The sequence below is a fragment of the Calypte anna genome, chromosome 8 (assembly GCF_003957555.1).
Source record: "Calypte anna isolate BGI_N300 chromosome 8, bCalAnn1_v1.p, whole genome shotgun sequence".
In the NCBI taxonomy this organism is placed as follows: Eukaryota; Metazoa; Chordata; class Aves; order Apodiformes; family Trochilidae; genus Calypte; species Calypte anna.
The window spans coordinates 4867063-4890797 of NC_044254.1; the positions used below are offsets into that span (position 1 = coordinate 4867063).

Sequence of the window (23735 nt, forward strand, 5' to 3'; positions counted from 1 at the left end):
CTGAAACGTTTCTGGGGTTTTATAAAACACCATTTGCAATGGCACAAAGCTCAAACAGATGGAGCTGGTTCCTGACAGCAGGACTCGCATCACAGAGAGCATTTTGTAACCGGGCATAAGCCAACTTGTCAGACCTGCTGTCCTTGCTGTAAACACACAGTGTCCTGCCTTTTCTCTACACCACACTAACAATTTACTATGACAATGATTTCCTTCTCTTTAGCATTGCTTAGCCTCAGTTAAATAAGAATCTTCTTTCCCAAATTCCCCCTTTTTGTTACAAAATGCAGCTGGTGAACTCTGGTTAGCTTTTAAAAAGGAGGATACTGCATTTCCAAAAGGGACAAACACCACTGATACATACAAACACAAGTAAACTTACCTCCTGCAAAGTCACAGACCAATTACTGCTTTCAACCATTGGTGTAAAGACAGTGAAAACAGGACATAAAATACTTTTTAATACCAACAAAGACAAAAAAAAAAAAAAAAAAGTGCTGATTCTTCAGTGGGTTTTTGGTTCTAAGCTTTAAAGAGGATACACTCCAGCTTCCATCACATACTGGGCAGAAAAATGGTAAATTTCAAAGTAGTTGGCAAGCCTCAGCTCAGGAGGACTGAAAGGCTGAACTCCACACTCTACTCCCTTCCAGCACCAAGGAGCAATTCCCGACAGGATTAGTGCCACTGATGCATCCGCTGCCTGCTGCTACTCAAGCAGGGTGTAACCAGTCACAGACCTTGTTAACCAAATTCAGTGTCACATTTTCCAATGAGCAAACACCCAACTCCCAGATCTTTGGGCATTAGCAGATCCTCAGTGGTGGAAAGAAAACACTGATTAAAATACACTTTTTGGGATGTGAGGGAACCAAAGGCTCGGTCAGCCCATTCAAAAGGGCTCCTCATGGGTGAAAGGCACTGAAGAAAAACACTGTAAACCTCCACATAGAAACTCCAAAGGGTTTTACAGCAAACTCTCCAGGAAAACCTCTCTTGGAAAGCAACACGGAGGCTCCGTGAGGTGGTTTGTGGTTTCTGTTTGTTGACTCTGAAGAAGCATTCCCAAGCCACACTCTTTAAAAAAAAATACCCACAAACAACGATCACCATTTAGTTTTGTTTTTCCTCATGGTAGGTACCATTCAGTTACCATGATTCTAGATAATAATGACCAGTGTATTAGTTTTTGCTTCCATTTCAGACACACAAAAGGCTCTCATTTCCCAGTTACACAGAGAGGCAACTTATCTGTTGCACAACAAAGTCCACAGAGAAAAAGGCATTTCTCCCCTCAGAATGGAACTGTGGCCACAAGCAGAGTTTGCTTGCAAAACTCCAGCCCTTCTTTTCATAGTTAAATCCTCTTTATTCTAAATGAAGAAGTCATAAACTCAACACTGGCAATTTCTCACCAAGTCATCCAAAACCCTCTTACAGATGTTCCCAAACACAACCCCCCCCTTATAATATATTAAAAAATATCAATCTGAACTATATCACTGGTTTTTTCTGTAGATGCTACTTATTTTTATTCCTGTTTTCTATAGGCAATTTGTAATTTATGACCAAAAAGTAATGAAATTTGTTGACAAACAACAATTTAGAATATATTCAGTTCTGCAACTTTTCAAAAATCTGACAAAAACGTTAGTGGCCATTTGTTGTAAGCAATGGAAAATAAAGAGAAAAGGTGTTCATAAAAATGCACTTTTGCTAAATAATACTTGTAGATACAGAAGGAAACAAACACCAAAAATAATAGCACTCTTTAATACTGCTCTTTTGGTAAATCAAATCACAATCAGCATGTAAAATACAAGCTGAGCAGGAGCAGAGCTTACTGTAGGACGTGAATTTCACCTGTCAAGAAAACACGACTGGTTAATGGCAGGCCAGTTGTTACAAAAAAAGCCCCTTTTTGGAGTTTGTGGAGATTTGGTGGGATTGAAGGAGCATCAAGCCTGGACGTACCCAGCTGTCTGCAGGCAGAGAGCATCTCTCTGTGCTCAGCCCCATATACCCTGTGCTTGGGAGCACATCCAGGAGCTGGGGAGCAGAGGAAGAAGTGCTCTGTGCTCTCACACTGATCCACTTCATCCCCAGTGTCCCCTGAGGCCTGGGTGACAGTCAGCCCCACACACCAGAGCTGTGCCAGCTCCCACAGGTCCCTCTGCACCACTCACAGCCCAGTGGGATGGACCTGGAGGAGGAGGTGGTGGTGGTGGTGGCAGTGGCTGCTCCCCCCTTAGCTCTCCTGGAGTCTCTCTGTGGGTCTGCTCTCAGCAGAGGTAATGGGGAGGTGTCCTACTCAAGCATCACTGTAACACAGCAGTGCCAGTGCCTCTGTGGTCCTGACAAATCTCTGGCAGCAATAAAAACTGTAACACACTGCAAACAACAAAAACTACTGACTAGAGCAAGAAACAACCAACAGACTGAAAGCCACATTCCTTCTGGACCTGTGAGGGGAATATTCTGCAGGGATCTCCACTCCAGCGATCCCCTCCAAGACACATCCCCTTCCTGGGCAGTAAACCAAAAACTTCTTCTGTTCTGGGAAGATAAACTGTAAAAATTAAAAAGATGTAGGGCTAAAGGGCACAGCACACACAGGGTGTACAAGGCCAGGGGGAGCCAAGAGGAGATACTGACTCAGTCCTTCCCCAAACCAAGTCTGGCTGGGCAAAGTCTGGCACTGCTGCTAACAAAATTAAATGCATTTTGTAAACACAGAGCCATAATTTAAGGATCCATACAGGTTGAGTTTCTTGCTACCCCTTGGTGGTAACACTCCTACACTGGTAGGAATACCAATTCCTACCAACCTGGGCTTGACACATGAATACAATCAAACAAGTGAGAGAAGGAACAGTGAACACTGACAAGCATTCCTCTGTGACACCCATCAGCTGAAGAATGAATCCAAACTTTGAACTTAATGTGCAACTAAGCTGCTACAGGGAGTCTCCCTAATCCCAGCATCTCTAAGAGCACCAGACACTGCCCAGCTTAGTGAAAAAAAACAACCCAAAACCAACAACAGTGAGTTGCAAAAGCACAAGCCAAAACCCCAGGCTGTGATCTTGAATGTGACAGTGACTCACATAAAAGGTAGCCAAAGAGGCACTTCCTACAGCCTCGTTTGCAGCTTGGGAATAATGTTCTTCACCGTCCATTGCCCAAGGTTAACCAGCTAATATGCCTCCATGGGGCTGTAAAGAAGCCTTATTTGTTTTCTAACTATTATTTTAATCCCACAGCACTGTGAGTGAAGCACTGCAAAAATACTTAGAAGTTAATCAGCAGCAAGTTGTGTAACTTTCTACATAGGCCACACTTGGCTCTTGGCTCCTTCAGGAGTCCAGGTTCTCAGGAACAACAAAATCTACACCAAAAGAGCTACATCAAAAGAACTACACTCAAAACATCTTTTTTTCACAGGCAAATTTTTTTTAACAAAAGTCAGTCTTAGTTTCTTTGTACCTGTAACTCTATCTTGTCACATTCATGAATTACAGCATAGTCTTTCACCACAGATTTTCATATTCTGGTTTTCTGAGCTTGGTGAACTTCCCTTACATTAACAAACCATGTAAACTGGTTGCACCCTGTATTATTATTTACTACTTCACACTCCTGCCAGACTCTGTACCAACTACAACATCACTAAACATACTAAGGTACAATGAAGAACAGCAGGAAAACAATACAGGTATATGCAAGCAATGTCAGTTCCTGGGCAATGGGCAGAGGAATGCTTCATCTCTAGCAGCTTCACCTACAGAAAACTGCATTTTTCAAACCAGGATAAGCAATAAATGGATCCTGAACACTAAGTGAAGTATATGCCTAAGAGGCAAAGCCTCCATCATACAAAAATCCATGGTGACAGAATGCAGCAGTGACAATAAAAGCAAATACATTAGAAAGATAAGCAATGCTGATCCAAAACTAAATAATTACCCTTTTTTGGTAATTAGTTTAATAATTCAGTTTAATAATTGAACCTTTATTTCTGCTTTAAAGCAGGGTGTTTATCACTGTTAAGTCTATTGCAGAGGTACCTTGGGACTCCCAAGAGAGCTCTGGGTCTCACTGTACTAGGCACTGTATGAACAAAAAAATTACTAACACTTGGTATCATGAGAGATGAGTAACAAGGATCGCATCAGTCAAGGAAGAGTTCATCTTCCAAAAGTCTCTGTGGATGCCACTGCACACATCTTGTGCTAGAATAATGTTTATTTTCTCCTTTCTCTGTCTGAGGCTGAGAATCACCCTTTGTTTCTGCGTCTCATGAAGATCTCCCGTAAAAGTGCAACAGCAGGAGAGTTACCTACAAACATATAAACTGAAAAAAAGAAAAATATTATATGTGGCTACTTGCAGATGTCTTGATCACAAATTGTGATCAAAATATTCCTGGGGGAAAAAAAAACAACCACTAAGTCCAAGTGTTCAAAGGGCTTGTTCAAGAAAGGGGATGAGCTTCACCTACTACTGAAGTTCCCTAAAGCTTGCACTGGCACATCCTGGAGAGCTGAGAACAGCACAAGCACCACTGCTTAGCTGTCAGAACTGGGGCACAAGATCTGACCAATGAACCAGGTTCCCACAGAGCATGTCCCATACCTTGTATCTGTCCATAGGATCTTCCTGCTGCAGCTGACTCTCTCGCATTGTTTGGTACTCTCTCTCATATTTCTTCAGCTTTTTGGTTGGCACCTGTGGAACAGATTTGGAAAAACGTCTGGTTAAAGATTAGAGGAGCACCGGAAAGGCTGTTTGAAAGCTCTCCCTGCAAGCAGGAAGCCAAGGAAGTGCTGGAAATTGCTGCTGAACAGTCATTCCCCATTGCCCCCCCCTTCCCTACTCAGCAAGCCACATCAAAGGCTTACCAATGCATTTCAGATTGACAGAAACCATTCTGCTCCTACTGTTGTTAATTATTCAAATATTTAAGGGGAAACAAGAGTGTGAACAACAGGAGAGGGAGAACAGGGAAGAGGGAAATATGATTTCATAGCTGCTATTCACCAAAACAATACTTGAGCAAGAGAACTGTTAAAAAGTGGTATTAGAAGAAAGAAGCACACATGCCAAAGTTCTGCACAATTCCCTGGGGGAGATCCAAGCAATGATTTTTACTGCTGAAAGAGTCTTAATGTTTAAATTATAGCTTGTAACCAATGCCCTCATGGAGTCTGGCCTCAGACCCCTCCTAGGCAGAGGTGGAGATGCTGCAGTGCTCCCTTCCAGCCACAGGAGGGAACCAGTGAGGCAACCACACAGAAATCACACCCAAATTCTGTCAACAATCTCATGGAAAGCTCAGGCAGCTTGATTTCTAGGAAACCACAGCTTCAATTACAAACAAGGTACACAAAGAACACCTGTGCTTATTAACACAAGTATGGAAATGCTCTGCTTTACTTTCATCTTTTAATTTGGTACACAGCAATTCCATCTCTCCCTGGAGACCTTTGGTAGCATTGTCCCCACTGTAAAACAAGAGGTCAGTCCTGCTGAGTGCCAGGTCACCTGGAGAGATCCCTCAATTCCATGTGCCAGGGTGACCTGTAAACACATTTTTCCTGGACCAGTTATGTATCTGCTCCTCTTGCCTATATTCACCCTGTCTCACTAACTCCAGGTGTCAGGCCATGCCACTGCCACCTTGCATCAGGGTGCCACCAAGCAGAGGTACGTATTTAAATATATTTCTGGTGTTATTTTCCCTTTGCTGGTTTTCAGCCCAATATGTCCTTCCTCTGCAGTACAGGAAGGGACCAAGCAACTGCTCTGTCTTGCTGCAGAGGCCTGTGGAAGGACAAGCAGAAAGCCATGATGTGCAAAGCACAGGGAGCACTGATAAAGCAGCACCAATATCCACAATTACTGAGAAAATCTTCAACCACCCCATTAAAGAAAGCAAAGAGGAAAGCTTAAACTTAAGAACATACTTCATAGAAGCATACAAGAGATTTTCACTTCAATTACACTTCATAGTGCAAGACACAATGGAATGAACTTGATTAAATCAGAGATACTTTTTTACATTTCAGCTAAGCAACATTCAAGATGCTAACTCTGTTTTGTTTTAGCTGCAATTTGAAACTATTGAGGCTCCTTAATATTCAAGAATAAGAAATAATTTCAAAGTAACACTCTAAATGAGAAGCCTGGTCTGTTCCCTTCTGCCACAATGTTTATTGAGAGAAGCAGCTCAAGGCTCCCAGGCTGTGGTGTTCTGAGGACACTCGTGGAGTTTTATGCTCCAGTATGAAGCAGCAGAAAATGAAGATAAACATGAGGGAGACATTTGAGTGCAGTATGGCAGGAAGGTGCAACATAAGCTCAACTTAGATGATGATGTGTTCAACCAAAGATTGCCCTTGTTCCTGATGCTTTTCATTAAAGCCTTTAAAGTACACAGAAGTATAACTACAGAGACAGGGAGAGACAAGGCTCCCAGCCACCCAGCCACATGAGACTTCTGAGTCCCACCATCTGAAGGAACAGGAGATGTAATGATCTGAGCAAATAACCCTTACTAAGAGAGCAAATAGGGCATAGAGCTGTGACCCAAAAACCTACACTGAGAATTGTGCCATAGCTGTCCCTTAGCAGGCTGAGCCTGTGCATGAAGAGATGCTGCTGCTCCTTGGGAACACACCCAGTGCTGTGCAGCTCTCCTTGACTGCTAATTTTTTAAAGGCTGCCTGAGAGCATCCTTATTTCTCTGATTTTGCCAAATTCTCTACTGAGATGTGGAAGAATTTAACATGCAGTCTACCGGCACTTAATCACCTGTCTCAACAACACCAGAACCTGATCTGAACACAGTGCATCAAAACCCCTATGATGAGCAGGGAGAATGAATCAGCTGCTTTGTTTAACTTTCCACTGTATTCACAGTCCCTGTATTCACTCACAACTATTTCTTAATGCTTAAATTCATTCCACCAACCATTCTTACTTATCTGTTCTTCCATTTTAATTCATAGCTGTAAGCAGGACCACATGTGGGTCCTGTGTGGCTGGATGAGAGATAAGCTCCCTCTTCCATCCCTCCTGGAGCTGCCCATGGCTGTGCTCAAGGTGCCTGAGGTGCTCTCCAGCAAGCACACAGCCTGGCAATGCTTTCTGAGCAATATTGACAGCCAATGATACCTGAAACAGGGATCATAGAATCATAGAATTGGCTGGGTTGGAAGGGACCTGAGAGATCATCAAGTCCAACCCTTGATCCACTCCCGCTGCAGTTCCCAGCCCATGGCACTGAGTGCCACATCCAGGCTCTTTTGAAATATCTCCAGACACGGAGAATCCACTACTTCCCTGGGCAGCCCATTCCAATGTCTGATCACCCTCTCAGTAAAGAAATTCTTTCTAATATCCAACCTAAACCTCCCCTGGCACAACTTGAGACCCTGCCCTCTTGTCTTGTTGAAAGTCATCTGGCAAAGAGCCCAACCCCCCCCTGGCTCCAACCTCCTTTCAGGGAGTTGTAGGGAGTGATGAGGTCTCCTCTGAGCCGCCTCTTAAAATCACAAAAGGTGATCAGGGTATCAGCATCATGTTGTGACACAAAAAAAGGCTTCCCTGCTTTTTGAAAGACCATTGTGACTTACAGGTTAGAATCTATTTCTTCCCTGGAAAGAAGTACTTAAACACAGTGGAAGTGTATCTTAAGGGGGGGGAGGAATTCCTATTCCAGTCCATACTAATCCACTTATCCCAGAAAATACAAACTTGAGCAGGTATACTTCATAACTTCACCAGGGACTCTGCTTCACTGTTCCTGTCTATTGAGCTACATTACTCAAAAGAGTCTGATAATTTATTACAGCACTTTGTACTTCTGGGTATATTTTATTAAATAAATAAATAAATGATTTTAAAAGACCATTTCCATATTCCCCAATTTACTTCCCTTGAACAGCCTGTGAATTTGACAAGGGTGAGCCCTTTCCTAAGTGCACAGAGCTGGCTATGCTTCAATCTTCGTTGACTGCTGCTGAACAAAGTGTACTCATAAATTTTCTGTAAAAGCTTCTGCAATATTGATTCCTTCTTTCTTTAGCACCATGGGGCATACTGGCTAGAATGGATGGTTATCAAATTTAGTAGACTCTTACGGTTTATAAATATTGCTCATCTGTTTATCTTAGTATCTTATCGATTAATTTTATTTTATTGGGTTTAAGCATGAAATCATGTCACAACTTGGCACATGTACAGAAAAAGCCACGCAGAGCATCTTAATAAAACATCCATGCAGAAAAAACTAAACAAGCAAAACATGTATCTGAAAAAAACCAACAGACCACTGAACACTCAAAGGACTCACAGCAATGAAGTGAAGCATGGTAGGTAAGAAAATAAAAACCACCTTGCTGTTAGCTGCCTCTCTGTTCAGAAAGGGCTGGAAAGATCTGTTTCACCCCCTCTGGCAAACCTGCATGCAGGCAGCATGCTGAGCATCAGCAGCCACTGAGCTCCAGGAGACCTTTACCTCATTCTGCAATTTCTTTAGCTGTTTACAGACAGTTCAGCCTGACCTTGCTGGATTAATAAATCACACATCTATGACTCCTGCCTCCCAAATGTTTTATTGCTCTAATGAAGCAGCAGCACTCAGAGGAGGTAGTTATCATTATGTTCATTTGACAGCCAAGGAAATGGAAGCAGAGATGTAAAGTGATTTCCTAAACATATTGAAGACAGCCAGAGGCTGATCCAGACAGAAAAATCCTATCACCTGACTTCTAATTTCCAGCACAACCACAGTCCCAGATGAGAAGAGCATCTCTTCCCCAGAGTCCCACTTCTTTTCTCTATTGAGCACTGCATAAACACTCAAAAACCACATTGTACCAGCACACTTAACAATCTAACCAATATTCTGAGATCTCTGCACTCTTCTTCTTCCTCTTCAGTTCTTACCTCAATGTGGGAGGAAAAACAAAGAAAAAAGACAAGGAACAAAAAGTGCAATGCTTTTCTTTCCCATTCTGTGAAGCAGGCAAGTTAATTTTCAGTTACTGGTGATGGATTTGCTTGGTATTTCAAGACTGAGGTGGGGGATTTGCACCTCTCCAAAACCAGGGCTACACTGGGTGCTGATGACTGATGTGAGAGACCCCAAGCTTCTTCTAGACAAGCACGGAGAGCAACCAGAGAGTGACTTCAGCCCAGCTTCTCCTTAGGCTGGTGTCTCCAGAATAAGCCCAGGCTCTTCCTCCTCCTCCAGGCAGATCATGTGCACTGTCCCAGTTCCCACTCAAAGCATTAATTTATTCTAATTAATACTTTGTATTTAAAACATAACTAAATCACGTTCAAACCTCTATTTAAATAAACACTTATTTAGACCAAATTAAGGCTTTAATGTAACAAAAGCATAGGAAGGAACTTACTTGGTGCTCTCCTGGTCTGTTTAGTCATTGCTATGCAAAACTCTATCATCCTTTTAAGAAAAAGCAGTTACCAAAAGGCATGAAGAAGTATCCTGGAATGTCTGTCACTGGGAGTAAGATTCAGAAGCAAGTAAGCAATTAATTTGTCTTTTGGGAGGATTCAGGGATGGAAAAGTAAGAACAAAACCCACAGTAATGCGTTGACACAACCAACTTGTCTTTTGGATTAGACTTTGAAGGGGGCAAGAGGGATGTGGTATTTAGACACAATATCATCTGAACACCTGTATCTCCAGTGAGGTATTAGCCAGAACCATGAAATCTGGGAGGAAAAAGAACAAATCATAACTTCTCACAAAACCCCATTTGCGCTGGGTAGTCTGGAGAGAAGAAAATCTGCAGTCTGCTTTTGCAGAAAAAAAAATGTAGGCATTAAAATCAGCTGCTGCCTAAAGAAAATTCACAAGCTGGGCTGATTCCAACAGGATGAGGTTCAGCACAGCCAAGTGCCAGGTCCTGCACTTTGGCCACAACAACCCCATGGGGAGCTCCAGGCTGGGCACAGAGTGGCAGAAAGGGACCTGGGAGTCTGGATTGCCAGGAAGCTGAACATGAGCCAGCAGTGTGCCCAGGTGGCCAAGAAGGCCAATGGCATCCTGGCCTGGATCAGGAACAGCGTGGCCAGCAGGTCCAAGGAAGTGATTCTGTCCCTGTACTCAGCCCTGGTGAGGCCACAGCTTGAGTCCTGTGTCCAGTTCTGGGCCCCTCAGTTTAGGAAGGATATCGAGGTACTGGAGCAGGTCCAAAGGAGGCAACTGGGCTGGTGAAGGGACTCGAGTACAGACCCTATGAGGTGAGGCTGAGGGAGCTGGGGGTGTTCAGTCTGGAGAAGAGGAGGCTCAGGGGAGACCTCATCACTCTCTACAACTCCCTGAAAGGAGGTTGGAGCCAGGGAGGGGTTGGGCTCTTTTCCCAGGCAACTCTCAGCAAGACAAGAGGGCAGGGTCTCAAGTTGTGCCAGGGGAGGTTTAGGTTGGAGATTAGAAAGAATTTCTTTACCGAGAGGGTGATCAGCCATTGGAATGGGCTGCCCAGGGAAGTAGTGGATTCTCCGTGTCTGGAGATATTTCCAAAGAGACTGGATGTGGCACTCAGTGCCATGGGCTGGGAACTGCAGCGGGAGTGGATCAAGGGTTGGACTTGATGATCTCTGAGGTCCCTTCCAACCCAGCCAGTTCTATGATTCTATGAAGAATTCCCATTTCTGGTTCTGCCACCATGCAGTGAAGCGACCACTGATAACAAATTGTCTGCAGTCAAGTGGAACAGCCCCCATCCCTGTTTCACCTACCTCCAGCATCTCATTCAGGACCCAGACATCCCCCCAATCTAAAACACACAACAAGTCCCATTAAACATCATATAAAGTCTGGTTTTGGGGCAATGTGGTTATAAGGCAGCCTCTCACACACCATCTGATGAGAGTGCCCTTCCTGAACCATCTCTTGGGGCAGCAGTGGTGCTGTTACTCTCCATGAACTCAGGTGCTGCATACAGAACAATAAAAGCCCCAAAATGTCAGATGCTATTTTACCATCTCTGTCCTCAGGAGGTGATTTTCCCTCAAATTCCTTGGAAACATACGTTGTGTTGGAGAGATCACCCATTTAATGTGTTCCTGTCTGAATTCCTGCTGCAGAACTGTATTTCTATCCACAGAACTTGACAGAAAAGTTATTTTTATATCAGCAAAGCATCCTGCTCCACACCAGCACACCCAAGCATCCCTTCCTTTTGCAGGGGCAGAGTTTTTTTTTCCTTTTTCAAGGCCCCTCATTGCCACCTCTCTTGGTGTTAGGACTTTCTGAAGAGAGTTTTCAAGGTAACACGGATATAATTTGAAAGCTGGCTGGAGGCAAGGAAACTGGCTTTGCTGGGAATTTTTATTTAATTCTTCCAAATTGGTTCATTATCCAAGTATCACAAATGCAACTGACACACCTATAGGAATCTATAAAAAGGAGGAAAAAACAGGTTGAAAAATTTACAGAACACCTGCACAACTAAAGGGGATGCAAAATGGCAGTCAGTAATGCTGGATGATTTACACCACCAGATCCTTCTGTCAGATTTTAATCTCTACAATGTATTTCCATTCAACTAAACTTGCTGAACCTGACACATCACATTATCCTTCCACAGTCTCGCTGTTTAAAGATCTGCTCAGTTAGGCTCAGTTATAGAATCATAGAATCATAGAATTAGCCGGGTTGGAAGGGACCTCAGAGATCATCAAGTCCAACCCTTGACCCACCGGAGCAGTTGCTAGACCATGGCACTGAGTGCCACATCCAGTCTTTTTTTAAATGTCTCCAGGGACGGAGAATCTACCACCTCCCCGGGCAGTCCATTCCATAGCCTAATCACCCTCTCCGTGAAGAAATTCTTTCTAATATCTAACCTAAACCTCCCCTGGCACAATTTAAGACTGTGTCCTCTTTTAGCAATACAGTTAACTCAGTTTAAAGAGTAAGCTCAGAACAAGAGATATTAAACAAGCCTCATTGTACAGCAGTCTCCTGGAAACACAGGAAAAGAGAATGAAATCTGAATTCCCTGAACTGTAGCTCAGGGTGGACTTTTGCATTCACCACAGTGCTCATATTAGAGAAACCCATATATTGATTGCTGAGGAATCTGCAGCTCAAAAAAAGAGAAAAAGGCTCAGAATCACAGAATCACAGAATCCTAGGGGTTGGAAGGGACCTCGAAAGATCATCTAGTCCAACCCCCCCTGCCAGAGCAGGGCCACCTAGAGTACATCACATAGGAACGTGTCCAGACGGGTTTTGAATGTCTCCAGTGAAGGAGACTCCACGACCCCCCTGGGCAGCCTGTTCCAGGGCTCTGTCACCCTTACAGTAAAAAAGTTTTTCCGGATATTCAACTTGAACCTCCTATGCTCCAATTTACACCCATTACCCCTTGTCCTATCACTGGTCACTACTGAGAAGAGCCTAACTCCATCTCCCTGACACTCACCCCTTACATATTTGAAAACATTGATGAGGTCACCCCTCAGTCTCCTTTTCTCCAAACTAAAGAGACCCAGCTCCCTCAGCCTCTCCTCATAAGGGAGATGTTCCTCAAGGCTCAAGGAAAGGATGTTCTGATTTGTGGCTGAGGTTTGCCAAAACCACTCCAGATCCCTAAATTTGTTTTCAGCATTCAGAAATTCATTTTAACTTTGAGATATTGATAATTTCTTATCCATTTAAAAAAAAAAAAAAAAAAAAAAAAAAAGCAGGCTCAAAAGCAGGGTTTGGAAATAACTGATTTTTTAAATATACTTGCAGCTAGAAGCTCTAGAAGCTCACCCAGACAAAAATGCTCCCTCACTGTAGAGATAAGGGCTTTAGCATTGCCACACAGAGGGAAAGGAAACAGCTATATCCACTTTATCAGCAAGCACCCATTTTGCATTTAAATTGGCTCTGGCCAACAGGAATATTGTGGTTAAGAAGACCAAGATTTGCAACATTCCAAATGAAAAACTGGCTGTATACAGGTCATTTTTATTATCTGGCACGATTTAAGAGAATGCCTGAACAACAGGATCTCTGCTCCAAAAGATGTAAATATATGATGTAAATAAATGACTACTTACATATCCTGAGGCCACAGATCAGGCTCAAGATCCCTGGGGGAGCTGACACTGGGACACTGCCCTGCTCCAGAGAGCATGGGGTTTATGAACAGGAGCAGGCTTTTCATTGCAGAATTTATTTATCTGTTTGTACCTTATAACCTGACAGTTCCATGTGATTTTGTGTGTCTTACATACATACACCTTTTGGTGCAGAAGGTTTTATACAGATCCTTGTTGACTGCAAAACCAGACTCTCATCTCTCTCCCATTTTGAGGATCATCACTGATTCTGATTTAGATCTAACCCATGCTTGCATTTCTTGGCACATCACGATAGGACAGAATGGCAAGCAAGAAGACAAGTGCAGTATTCACCATCATCCTTGGGAGAAGACAATCAAAAATTCAGAAAAAAGTCCCTGGAGATTTTCTTGTGAAGAAAGAACCTTTCCCTGTGATGTGTTAGGGTTTGCTTTCCAGCCTCATTTATCCTGAAATTAACACAGCCCTAACTCACCATCACACTTACAGAACATTGCCAACACAAGGCTACTGACTGGTCAGTAACCAGGTTCTAAATATTGGTGCTAAAATGGCTGTAAAATCTTTCAGGCTGGATTCTGACTCTGCTGAACTATCAAGCCAAATGCTGTTTTCTGTCACACACTCCCTGCCTAGCACAAGAGAGTTTCCTAAGGTGGTGGCTGGGTGGGACATCACAATTCTAAACAATATGCCCAGATAAGCTAAACATCAGTATAGACCCTCACAGCATTATTTTATATCAAGTCTCTGTCACAGTATCAAGACAACTGCAATGCTATCACACTTCAAATTTGCATCTTTAAAATCATAGAATCAGCTGGGTTGGAAGGGACCTCAGAGATCATCAAGTCCAACCCTTGATCCACTGCAGGAAACAAATGGGATGGAATATAAATAGAAATATAACACAAAAATAAAAAAAAATAAAGAACTCAGCATGTTTTAGTCCCAATTACTAATTTTCATATTTAATAACAAAGGAGTGCTGAAGGTGAAATAAGCCTGAACAAGAATAAAATTATTTCCCAGCACACATTACAATAATAGAAAACATCCACCTCTTTGTGAGTTCCACATTTAGCACTACATTTGTCTCTATTTAACAAGCACTTCAGTAGCTTTATTAGACAAACAATTTATTTATCTGCTCCAAAACAAAGCCTGGTTTTAGTGAGGTGGGCACGAGCTTGCCCATCAGAGGGTAACTACCTCCTCCCTGGCCTAATGATATTTGTATATATTAGGAGAAATCATAGGGGTTTTCAATCATAGAAGCCATGCAAGTTTTCCCAAATATGCTGGACTTTCAAAGTTTAAAACATGGGAAACCTAAGGAAAGAAGAGATTTTATTTCAATGAGTTTAGTTTTAACATCCAAAGATATTGTTGAAGTTTTAATGAGGAAAAATTGCAGCTAAACTAATATTTGCATACATTTTACACACTTTCAAATCTAAGGAATTAGTAAGCAAACTACAGTCTGATACAAGGATCCATTTAATCAGCTTTATATGAGCAGGTTTTTTTCACTGACTTCAAATCTTGATGACTTTCAGTGGAAGATGATGACGTTGTGGGACTGACTCATAATTCATCTGAACATTCTCCTTAAAGCAGAATAAAAATGGAGAATTTTTATAAGCAAAAATTCAGGTGATATCTCATGCTGGTTATTCTAATCCACATAAACATGATTCCTTTGATTTTGGGGGAGACTGAAGATTTGTTCTGGTAAAAGAAATTGCAGAAAAGCTCATGAAACTGGAAGGATGGCAGAAGGATGGTGTGAGCAGAACACCCCAAACTGGTCATGATCAAAATGGTTCAACTGGCTGGGCCCTGAATAACATGAAGACTGTCCCAGAATTTGTTTTGCTGCAAAACAGAACCCTCCCTCCTCCTCTTGTCACTCTGAGAGTCAGAGTTTGGCTCCATCCTCTCAAGGACCTTCTTTTAGGTGGCAGGAGACTGCAATTTGACCCTTCCTGAGCTGTCCAAGCTTCCCCAACCCCCTCACCCTTCCCTCATGTGGGTGAACCACTGCCTTCCCTGTTCTAGGTTGTGAATATCCCTGTTCTCTGGCTTAGACCTAGATCCAGTGCTGCTGCACAACTGTGGGATGGAAGGCAACACCCATTTACTTCCCCTGACATGGTGTTGTGCTGTTGGTAGTGCACAGTCTGCCTGGGGCACAGTGCCCACTCATGTGTCATCCACCACCCCCCCAAATGCCCTTTCTGCACTGATGCTACACAGAAATTTGGTCCCCAACCTGAAAAGATGATGGATTTCTTCCCAACATTCTGCATCTGCCTTTGCTGAACCTTCAGGAGTTTCCTCCTGCTGAGGCTCCTCTGAACAGCAAACTTGTCACCCCACGTGTTCACCACAACCTGAAACCCAAGGTTTTGACATCTGAAATAGTATTAGCCCCCAAACCCAACATTTAGCCAGCTGCAAGCTCCACTTCAACCCAGTGACCATGATGCTCTGTGCTTCTGCCAGCCCACCCAGTTGTTCATCTACTTTGCAGTTCACCCATCTGCTCTGAACCTCCTCAGTTGGGCTCTGATGGGGAACCGAGAGCCTAGAAACCATCATGGCAGAGTCTGCTGGAGTGTAACATGAATTACTTCTCTGAAAGAGCTGATAATTCATCTGAACAGAGAGCTGAACACAACAAGGCAGGCAAATGAAAATACAATGAGACTTTCCAGAAGAATGTCCTTCAGCTCTGGATTAAGAGGATTATACTGCTTAGTACACCCTTTTTGTAACCCCTCGAGTCCAAATTTTCTGCAGATAAGCTGAGAATTGAAATTCTTTAGAGTAAAGCTACTCAATTCATGTGCAAACTACACAGCAGTCCACTTTTATAAGCTGCTTTGCATGTCTGTGTCAAGTATTTTCAGAATAACTTGAGATCTTGCAAGCCAGGCCACACAGTAAAACAACTGTGTGTCATAGTCATTTTGCAATATGATTAGTTTTATTAAAATAATTGCTGGAGGAATTCAGTCATACAGTGCTGCTTTGGAGCATATTTAACCAAACCTTATCTCAGATCACCTACATCCTGTTTAACTGTCTGGGCCCTGTGAGGAGAGGCTGAGAGAGCTGGGGTTGTTCAGCCTGAAGAAGAGGAGGCTCAGGGGAGACCTCATTGCTGTCTACAGCTCCCTGAAAGGAGGCTGTAGCGAGGTGGGAACTGGACTCTTTCCACAGACGACCTTCAACAAGACAAGAGGACACAGTCTTAAGTTGTGCCAGGGGAGGTTTAGGTTAGATATTAGAAAGAATTTCTTCACGGAGAGGGTGATTAGGCTATGGAATGGACTGCCCGGTGAGGTGGTGGATTCTCCGTCCCTGGAGACATTTAAAAAGAGACTGGATGTGGCACTCAGTGCCATGGTCTAGCAACTGCTCCGGTGGGTCAAGGGTTGGACTTGATGATCTCTGAGGTCCCTTCCAACCTGGCTAATTCTATGATTCTATGATAAGAACACTGCTACACTTCCCACTAGAAAAGTTCACATTTCCCACTGAAAAATGCAACTAGGATTTAGGTGACCTGGGAAACAGCACATAATTCTGATTTCTGCACAAAGCTCATTAGTTGTGTGGCACTGGACATATCAGAAGGTCATGCAGCACTGGCTTGAAGCACAAGCAACTCACATCAGTGACAAACTGGGCTTGGTTGGGTTTCGGTCTCATCCCTTTGCAACTCCAGGTGATAACCAACCAGCAGCTCTCTCCTCTGTGCAAGAGAGATTCCTGTGCAACTTGACCTCTTGCACAACCCAAATCAGATCTGGAACTACAAGAAACCCATCCTGGCATCCAAACTGCAGAACAGGAAGAAAGCCTTAAAGAAATTAAAAAAAAAAACCACCTTTTCTCTACAGCATAATTTCACCTCCTTTAAAAATAGGTGAAACATTTGAAATGAAAACCCTACAAATTCCTTCTGCAGAATCTTACTTGATGTACAGTACATCCCTTTGTGCAATCTGGTAAAATGACCAGGACACTCAATAGGATTTGCCCTGACTTATCCCAATTGGCAGCTCATCACAGGATTAAATATAGCAGCAGAGAACTGAAAGAAACTTTGAGTCATCAGGTCCCATCCCTTAGTAGCTGAGGCTCCCACGCACCAACCATCTAATCCTATCACAATCCTGGCGAGTTTCATCTGAAATCTTCTCAGGTATTTTGCAGCATTATCTGCTTAGTTATTAGACTTGAAAACCATTAAAAAAAAGTGATTAAGTATTTCCTAAGCAAACCCTGAGAAAACCACATTTCTTAATTTATTTGCTAGTCCATAATGTACAGAAACATGCTAATACCCCTTGATTTAGGAAAATAAATTTCTAAGAATATGCACTTCATGTTAATAATTTGGATCTTATAAATAAATAAACAAATTATACTTTCCCCTCCCACAGTTGCTCCCTGGAAGTATCTCTGTTTACTAGGAGGCAAGTAGTCACTTCACAGTGAAATAATGAAAAAGTTTTCACTGCATTTTCATAGTGGCAAAAATCAGGTGGAGCTGTAAGGGGTCTCTTGACACTGGTTACTTTCTCCTCCAATCACTCACAGCTGATCTGGAGGAATCAAGACATACAAGGTCTGTTACTTTTGCTCCAAAGCCATAAAAAACCTCCAGAGGCTGTCACCGAGGCTGTTCAAGCAGCACTTTCCTAAGGTCTAATTTAAAGGGTAACCCATTGATTAAATGTTTGGGATTTTTTTAACCACAAGGATTTTAATTTAAATTAAATAAAGTATTGCAATACTGCCTCTAGAGCATGGGAGCAACCAGGAAACCTCACTGACACCATCACTTGCTCAGGGAAACCCACAGAAGGGTCTCTCCTGAAGCCCATGGTACCTTCTCTATGAGCACCCAGCTCCTGTTCATCCTTTTGTAACACAAATACTTGGCTGAAGGAAAAGACATTACCCTGGGCAGCCAGTCTGTCTAATAATTGTCGCCATAGCAATCAGCTGAGGAAGAAAAAGAGGAAAGGTTGTGGCTGGAAAATGAATTAAGATATGCCACGTATTTAAAATATCCAGCATGGAAAAAAAATGCAGCTCCTAATTTACTGGTTAAGCTGAAGCCTACGTGGAAGCAAAAAGGCACCTAATAAAAGGGACTGGGCAGAACTCTGGTTTAAATCCCAAGGTTTATGGGAAATGGAGGAGTTCATGCACCTGAGCATGGACAGGCAAAAAAACCCAAGCAGGAATTAGGCTTAGGTTTTACACAAGCAATAATGCATTTTTTCCCTCTTCTGAGAACACTGCCCTTTGTCTCAGCTTAGTGAACTATGCTATCCAAACTGTTTGTTTGGATACAAACTCATATAGAAACCAATACCTGCAAAAAACAAAGTCTTAATTTCATGGCTAAATAATTAGCTTCTTCTGTATTGAAACTCCATTTTATCTGTATACCCTTTTTAAAATCAAGCTCAATGCCTATACATTCACTTTTATTTAAAAAAAAATAATCTTTTGACTGATTCTAGGTGGATTGATTCAACATGGGCACATCTGTAGAATCTGAGACCAAAGATGAATTTTGACACCAACCCTCAGAGTCAAAACCAGTGCCTTTAATGTGGGACTAGGGACTCCATGAGGGGAGAAGATGCTGACACTGCACATTTACATAAATATATACACTAGGAGAAAAGGAAGTGATAGTTTAACTAAAAAGGGTTTGCCTTATGTTGATTTCAAAAGAGCATGCAGAAGTGTTAAATCATGGTTTCCATGCAAAGGACAGATTCTCTTAGATTTAGTGATGACAGTAACCTAAACCCAGACCCTTCTGGTCTGAACCTTGAACTGACATGCTAAAACACATCACTGTGTTTACATCATTTAATGCTGATTCCCTAGTTTGGTAAGGTCATTTCCCATTTTAAGTATTATATCAATATTATGTAAAAAAATATTATTTTAACAATTATCCTACTGGTAAGTAGGATAAGTAACTTTCTTCTAAACTTAGTAACCCAGAAATATACTATTTTCACAATCTTATCTTCAATATACTGTTATTTTAGTTCTACTGATGCACAGAAGCAAAATTCTAGAAAAGTCATAAAACAATATCTTTCAACAAAATAACTACTGGACAGAGCAGAACCTAAGCAAAGGAGCAAGAGGAACACCTACCACAGCTTTGGGTTTGCTGACTGCCACCAGATTGGCCAGAAAGTCTTCCTCAGAGAGCTGGCTAAAAACATGGGCATCGTAAGCCACTGTTATGGAGATTTCTTCCATCATTTTGCCAGCAAAGTGCTGGAAGTGGCCAGAGAAGGTTGATAATCCAAGGCTGAACCTGGCTCAGTTCCGTTGTCAGTTGTTCACACCCACCTGAAGAAGCTAATGAGGAGGGAGTGTCATGAGAGAAGAAAATATGAGGCAGCAAATCAGCTCCCGTGGGGTTTTTCCTCTCAAGGTGCCTTTTATTGGCATGGGAAGAACATATGAAACACCTGCTCATGCTCCCCACACCCAACTTGCAAAAGGCATTTGCTGAAGTTTGATGAAAGCTGAGGAAGTAGCTGTAATTCCAGGATGAGGCTGAAGATGAAAAAGTTGCAGCCAAACCAGATTAATATCAAGCAAGAAAAGATTTGCCAGTGCTTGACAGCAGGGCTGGAATCACTTCTGTTCTTCTTGAACTTTATATCCAGGTTTCTCCCACAGAAAGCTGATATTCTTGTTTGCAGAGTCTCACTTTCCCATGCATTGATTCTTCAGGTTTATTTGTAAATTCACAGAGGCTGCTGGAATGATAATTTCTTTCAGGCATTCATTGGAAGTTTCCATAAGTTTCTAAATCTCTCAGTTAAACTCTTGAAAAGGAACTCACTTTCTCTTTTACACAGATTAAAAAAAAAGCCTCTTTGTGCCATGCAGATGCTTTTTGATTTTAGCAGAAAGAATCTGGCCTAAAGTCACAAAATTCCCAAACAAGTTCTTCAGTTTCCATTTGTAATACAGAGAAAAACAGCCATGCAAAATGCAATGAAGGCTGTGAGCTCTTCCTTGAATAAACTCACACCTCCTAAAGTGAAATAAAACTAATTTATGTGTTTGAAACTTCTCTCAGTAGAAGGCCTTTTAACCTGAATCTAGGATTGGTTTGCTTTGAATAAGAAGTGATGCAGTATCTTTAGACTACCAGTCCTAAAGAGCACAGCTGCCTTCCAAAGGGCTCCTGACTTCCCAGCTAATTAAAAAAACCAAAAAAAAAGCAACAAGAAAATATTTGGAAAAATAATTAAAAATTAATGTGTTCTCAAAAGTACAAATGAAAATCTAGATAATAAGTGATTTGAAGAAATAAACAAAATAAGCCAAAAAGAAACTCCTTTAAAGAGACTCTGCCAAGGTAAAACTCCAAATAGGCACCAGTGCTCAGACTCATCCATTACATTTTTACCTTCTCTGGAAGCCTTTTGTTCTTCCTGGTGAAAAATCATACCTGCTCAAGAAACAGGAATCATTTCAGCCCTCCATTTGTCTCTGAAAAGAGGATGTAATGGCTGCTGCAAAGCCAGTAGAAATTTCCAGTTCAGGTTGCCAGTAGCATATGGTTACACTTTCACTTTCCAGAATAAACAGGATCAGACCCACCTTGCTTTACTCTTTTTCCTCTGCTTCTGGAGTATCTTTATCAAAGATTACACAGGTAGCTAAATAGCACCAGGTGCTATTTGCATTTCAATAGGAAACTTGAGCAACAGCTGTAGTGTACAGGATTAAAAACCCAACATCTCTTTTGCTTAAATAGAAGGGGAAATTACATGTTATTGCTAGGAAACAGAGAGAGTTCTAATAGGCTTATGGCAAACAAGAAATGCAGCACTTGAGGTTTAATCCTTGAGACTAAAGCAGATTCTGGTCAGGCTTAACCCTTGCAAGAGCAAGAAAGGTAATTTTTTCCTTGAAATGCACCCCTAGTGCAGCTTTAAAAATTTTTCTTCAGAGACTTGCAATTTTTTTCCAATTAATTCCCATGGCAGAGATACTTTAGAGTCCAATCCTGAAGGGATATATCCCCCAAGAAAGCTCTCCATGTCACCTAGATAAAAATCATACCTGCTATGCTAAATCCTGCTCAGGTTTTCTGCCGTGGTTTCAATGACCATTTCCTCTGTGCCTTGGGTGGCTTTGGATTTTTTTTTTTCCTTGTAGAAAAAGTTTGAAGGGTAAAGCTGAGAGTGGCTCCTCCCTGTCTGCCTCTGAGGTGTGCTGACAAAGGCACCTGTTGTAACAGGGAAATAAAGTCCCTCCTGCTCCAGAGGCTCTCGACAGGGACTGACATTACATTGGGACAGGCAGGCACAGAGGAGAGAGAGGGCAATGGAACAACAAACATTCCCATGCTAATGAGACAGCAATTTAATTCTGCAATAAGGGCAAGAGGTGGAGAATGCAAATTATCAGATGTGTGCTGCAGCTGCAGCTACTCTGATCCCTACCCTTATTTAGCCAACAGGCATTTCTATTTGTAAGGAAGTATGGACCAGAACCTATATTATCTTTTTTTTTTTTTTTGACTTTGCAATGATTTAAGAGAACTAAATCTCCACGTTATTATTGGCCAAGTAATTCTTCACATATCTATTCTTAGGCTTGTAATTTTGGCATGTTCTAAATAGCAACTGCAAGAACTAACAATTGATTTTTCATGCTGGCTAATGCATATCTTCACATTAAAAAGGTTGTTGCTTCAGCTGATACTTCACTTCCATAGAGCTGAGCTGCCTACAAATCCCTCCAAACCTGCATTTTACATCAACGTTAACAGTCTGCGTGATGCTCTGAATCAGCACCCAAAATTAGTAAGTATCAAGGCAGTTAAAATAAACCTTTTGAACTAAACTGACTGAAGCAAATATATTTACCCAGCCATAATCATGGCATGCTCACACCAAAGGAACTGGAAAGGAAAAGGCAAGCAGAGGGATGCTCTTGGCTACCTCCACAAGCCACACCACACACTCCTCCCAGCATTTCAACACCGAGCCTTTCCCTCAGCCAGGATGTCCAGTGCTGAAGTGATAAATAACACAACAGAAGACCACAAACCCCACGTAGTTTGATTTTGTATTTAAAGCAACCAGTGCTTTGCTGTGTAACACCACATCTACCTTGCAGCAGCCTTACTTGAGGCACAAGAATGCAGTCCCCTCCGCCACGCCGTTTTTAAAGCATACCTCCAAAGCAGGAATTTTGGGAGAAGCAATTCAACCAAGCAGTCAGGATGACAGGAGAGAGCCAGCAGAAAGCCAAGTGAGCTGTAGAAAACTGTTAACTAATTAAGAGAAGTAGCCTTGATTAGAGTTGGGGTTTTTTTTTTATGCTGCTGGATATCGGAGGTGAACGGAAAATTCCTGGATTGAGCAAACCAGATAGCTGAGCAAAGCAAAATCCTGCTCACTCCCAAGATAAATTCACTCTCACTCCACCCCCAGGAATGTCTTGCTGCTATCTGACGAGGAGAGGATCTTCTGATAGATGGGAAGGAATTACGTATGGGAGGTTTGTGCAGCTTCTTGCTAAGCACTCCCTCCCTGCCCCCCTGTTTCTGAAACAGAAAGGCATTTTCTGTGATTTGCTTTTCATGTTTTAATGAACCTGGGAAGATCACAGCAATCGTCAGATAAGGAAACAGAAAACTCCTTTCATAGCACTTGGAATGGCATTTGGCAGCTTTCAGGATAAGCTTTCAGATCTTTTTTTTCTTCCTCAAATGGGAAGGAATAACGGGTTTGTAACGTTCTTACCCATTAATCACCTGTAACAACAGTTTCAAACCAAACCAACAAGTGAAAAATCCTTGGTTTATAAGTCCAATACTGTGAATCCCAAAGCACAATCAGGTTCTTTCCTCACCCCCAGAGGACTTGCTGACTATCAGAGAATGGCACAAAGGCCAAATCTTCAGTTTGCCACCTAAAGCCCCTGTGGATGCTGTCACAAAGCCACCCTGCCAAACCTTTGGCCACCCCACACCTCTGTGTTGGAGCCCATCCCTCACGTGTGTTTATCCCAGGGACTTAAGGATAACCACACATGCTGTGTTTTAGTCATAATTCTGTTCCAGTGCCAGCCAGCAGAAGCTCAGCACCTTCACAGGTGGCTTTGGATTCAAAGCAAGCACTGCATGCTAAGCCATTGCTAGCAGGGAATGCCCTACACCATTGTAGAAAAGCAGTTGCCAGGCTCAGGCTGATCTATAGCTGAGTAATTCCTTCTCCATAGTTTATTTTTATTATTTAAAATGACAAAGAACATGGCCTATTTCCCAACCCTCACCCAAAGAAGTCATTGCATGCACCTGTGGTTCTCCTAAAATAATCCTCCATATGTGTGGAAAAATCTGGGTTTGATGTGCTTTAGTTTATGTTCTTACATGGGTGACCCCTCCCAGTTTGTAGCTACGTTGCTTTCTCCTGACTGAAAAGCAGGCAAGATTGTAAACTCATTTTTGCAGATTAAAGCCAGAAAAGCCACCCTGCTGGAGAAACACCCAGAGGTGGCCAAGGCTGGCATGGAGCTGGGATTGCTGTGGC

The 23735-nt window shown here is 42.4% G+C and overlaps 1 protein-coding gene across 7 annotated transcripts in view; it reads right to left on the reverse strand.

Moving 5' to 3' along the window:
* Positions 1-23735, reverse strand: part of RABGAP1L (RAB GTPase activating protein 1 like) — a 239136-nt gene that overhangs the window by 12431 nt on the left and 202970 nt on the right. For 3 of the 7 annotated variants that reach the window (XM_030454812.1, XM_030454811.1, XM_030454814.1), the window contains one exon: positions 4636-4728. In XM_030454812.1, the coding sequence (XP_030310672.1) occupies positions 4636-4728 (93 nt within the window). Of the gene's footprint in view, positions 1-382; positions 616-1936; positions 4355-4635; positions 4729-19320; positions 19938-21255; positions 21497-23735 lie in introns of those variants that run through there. The other 4 variants (XM_030454816.1, XM_030454815.1, XM_030454813.1 and 1 more) reach the window with 4 other exon arrangements.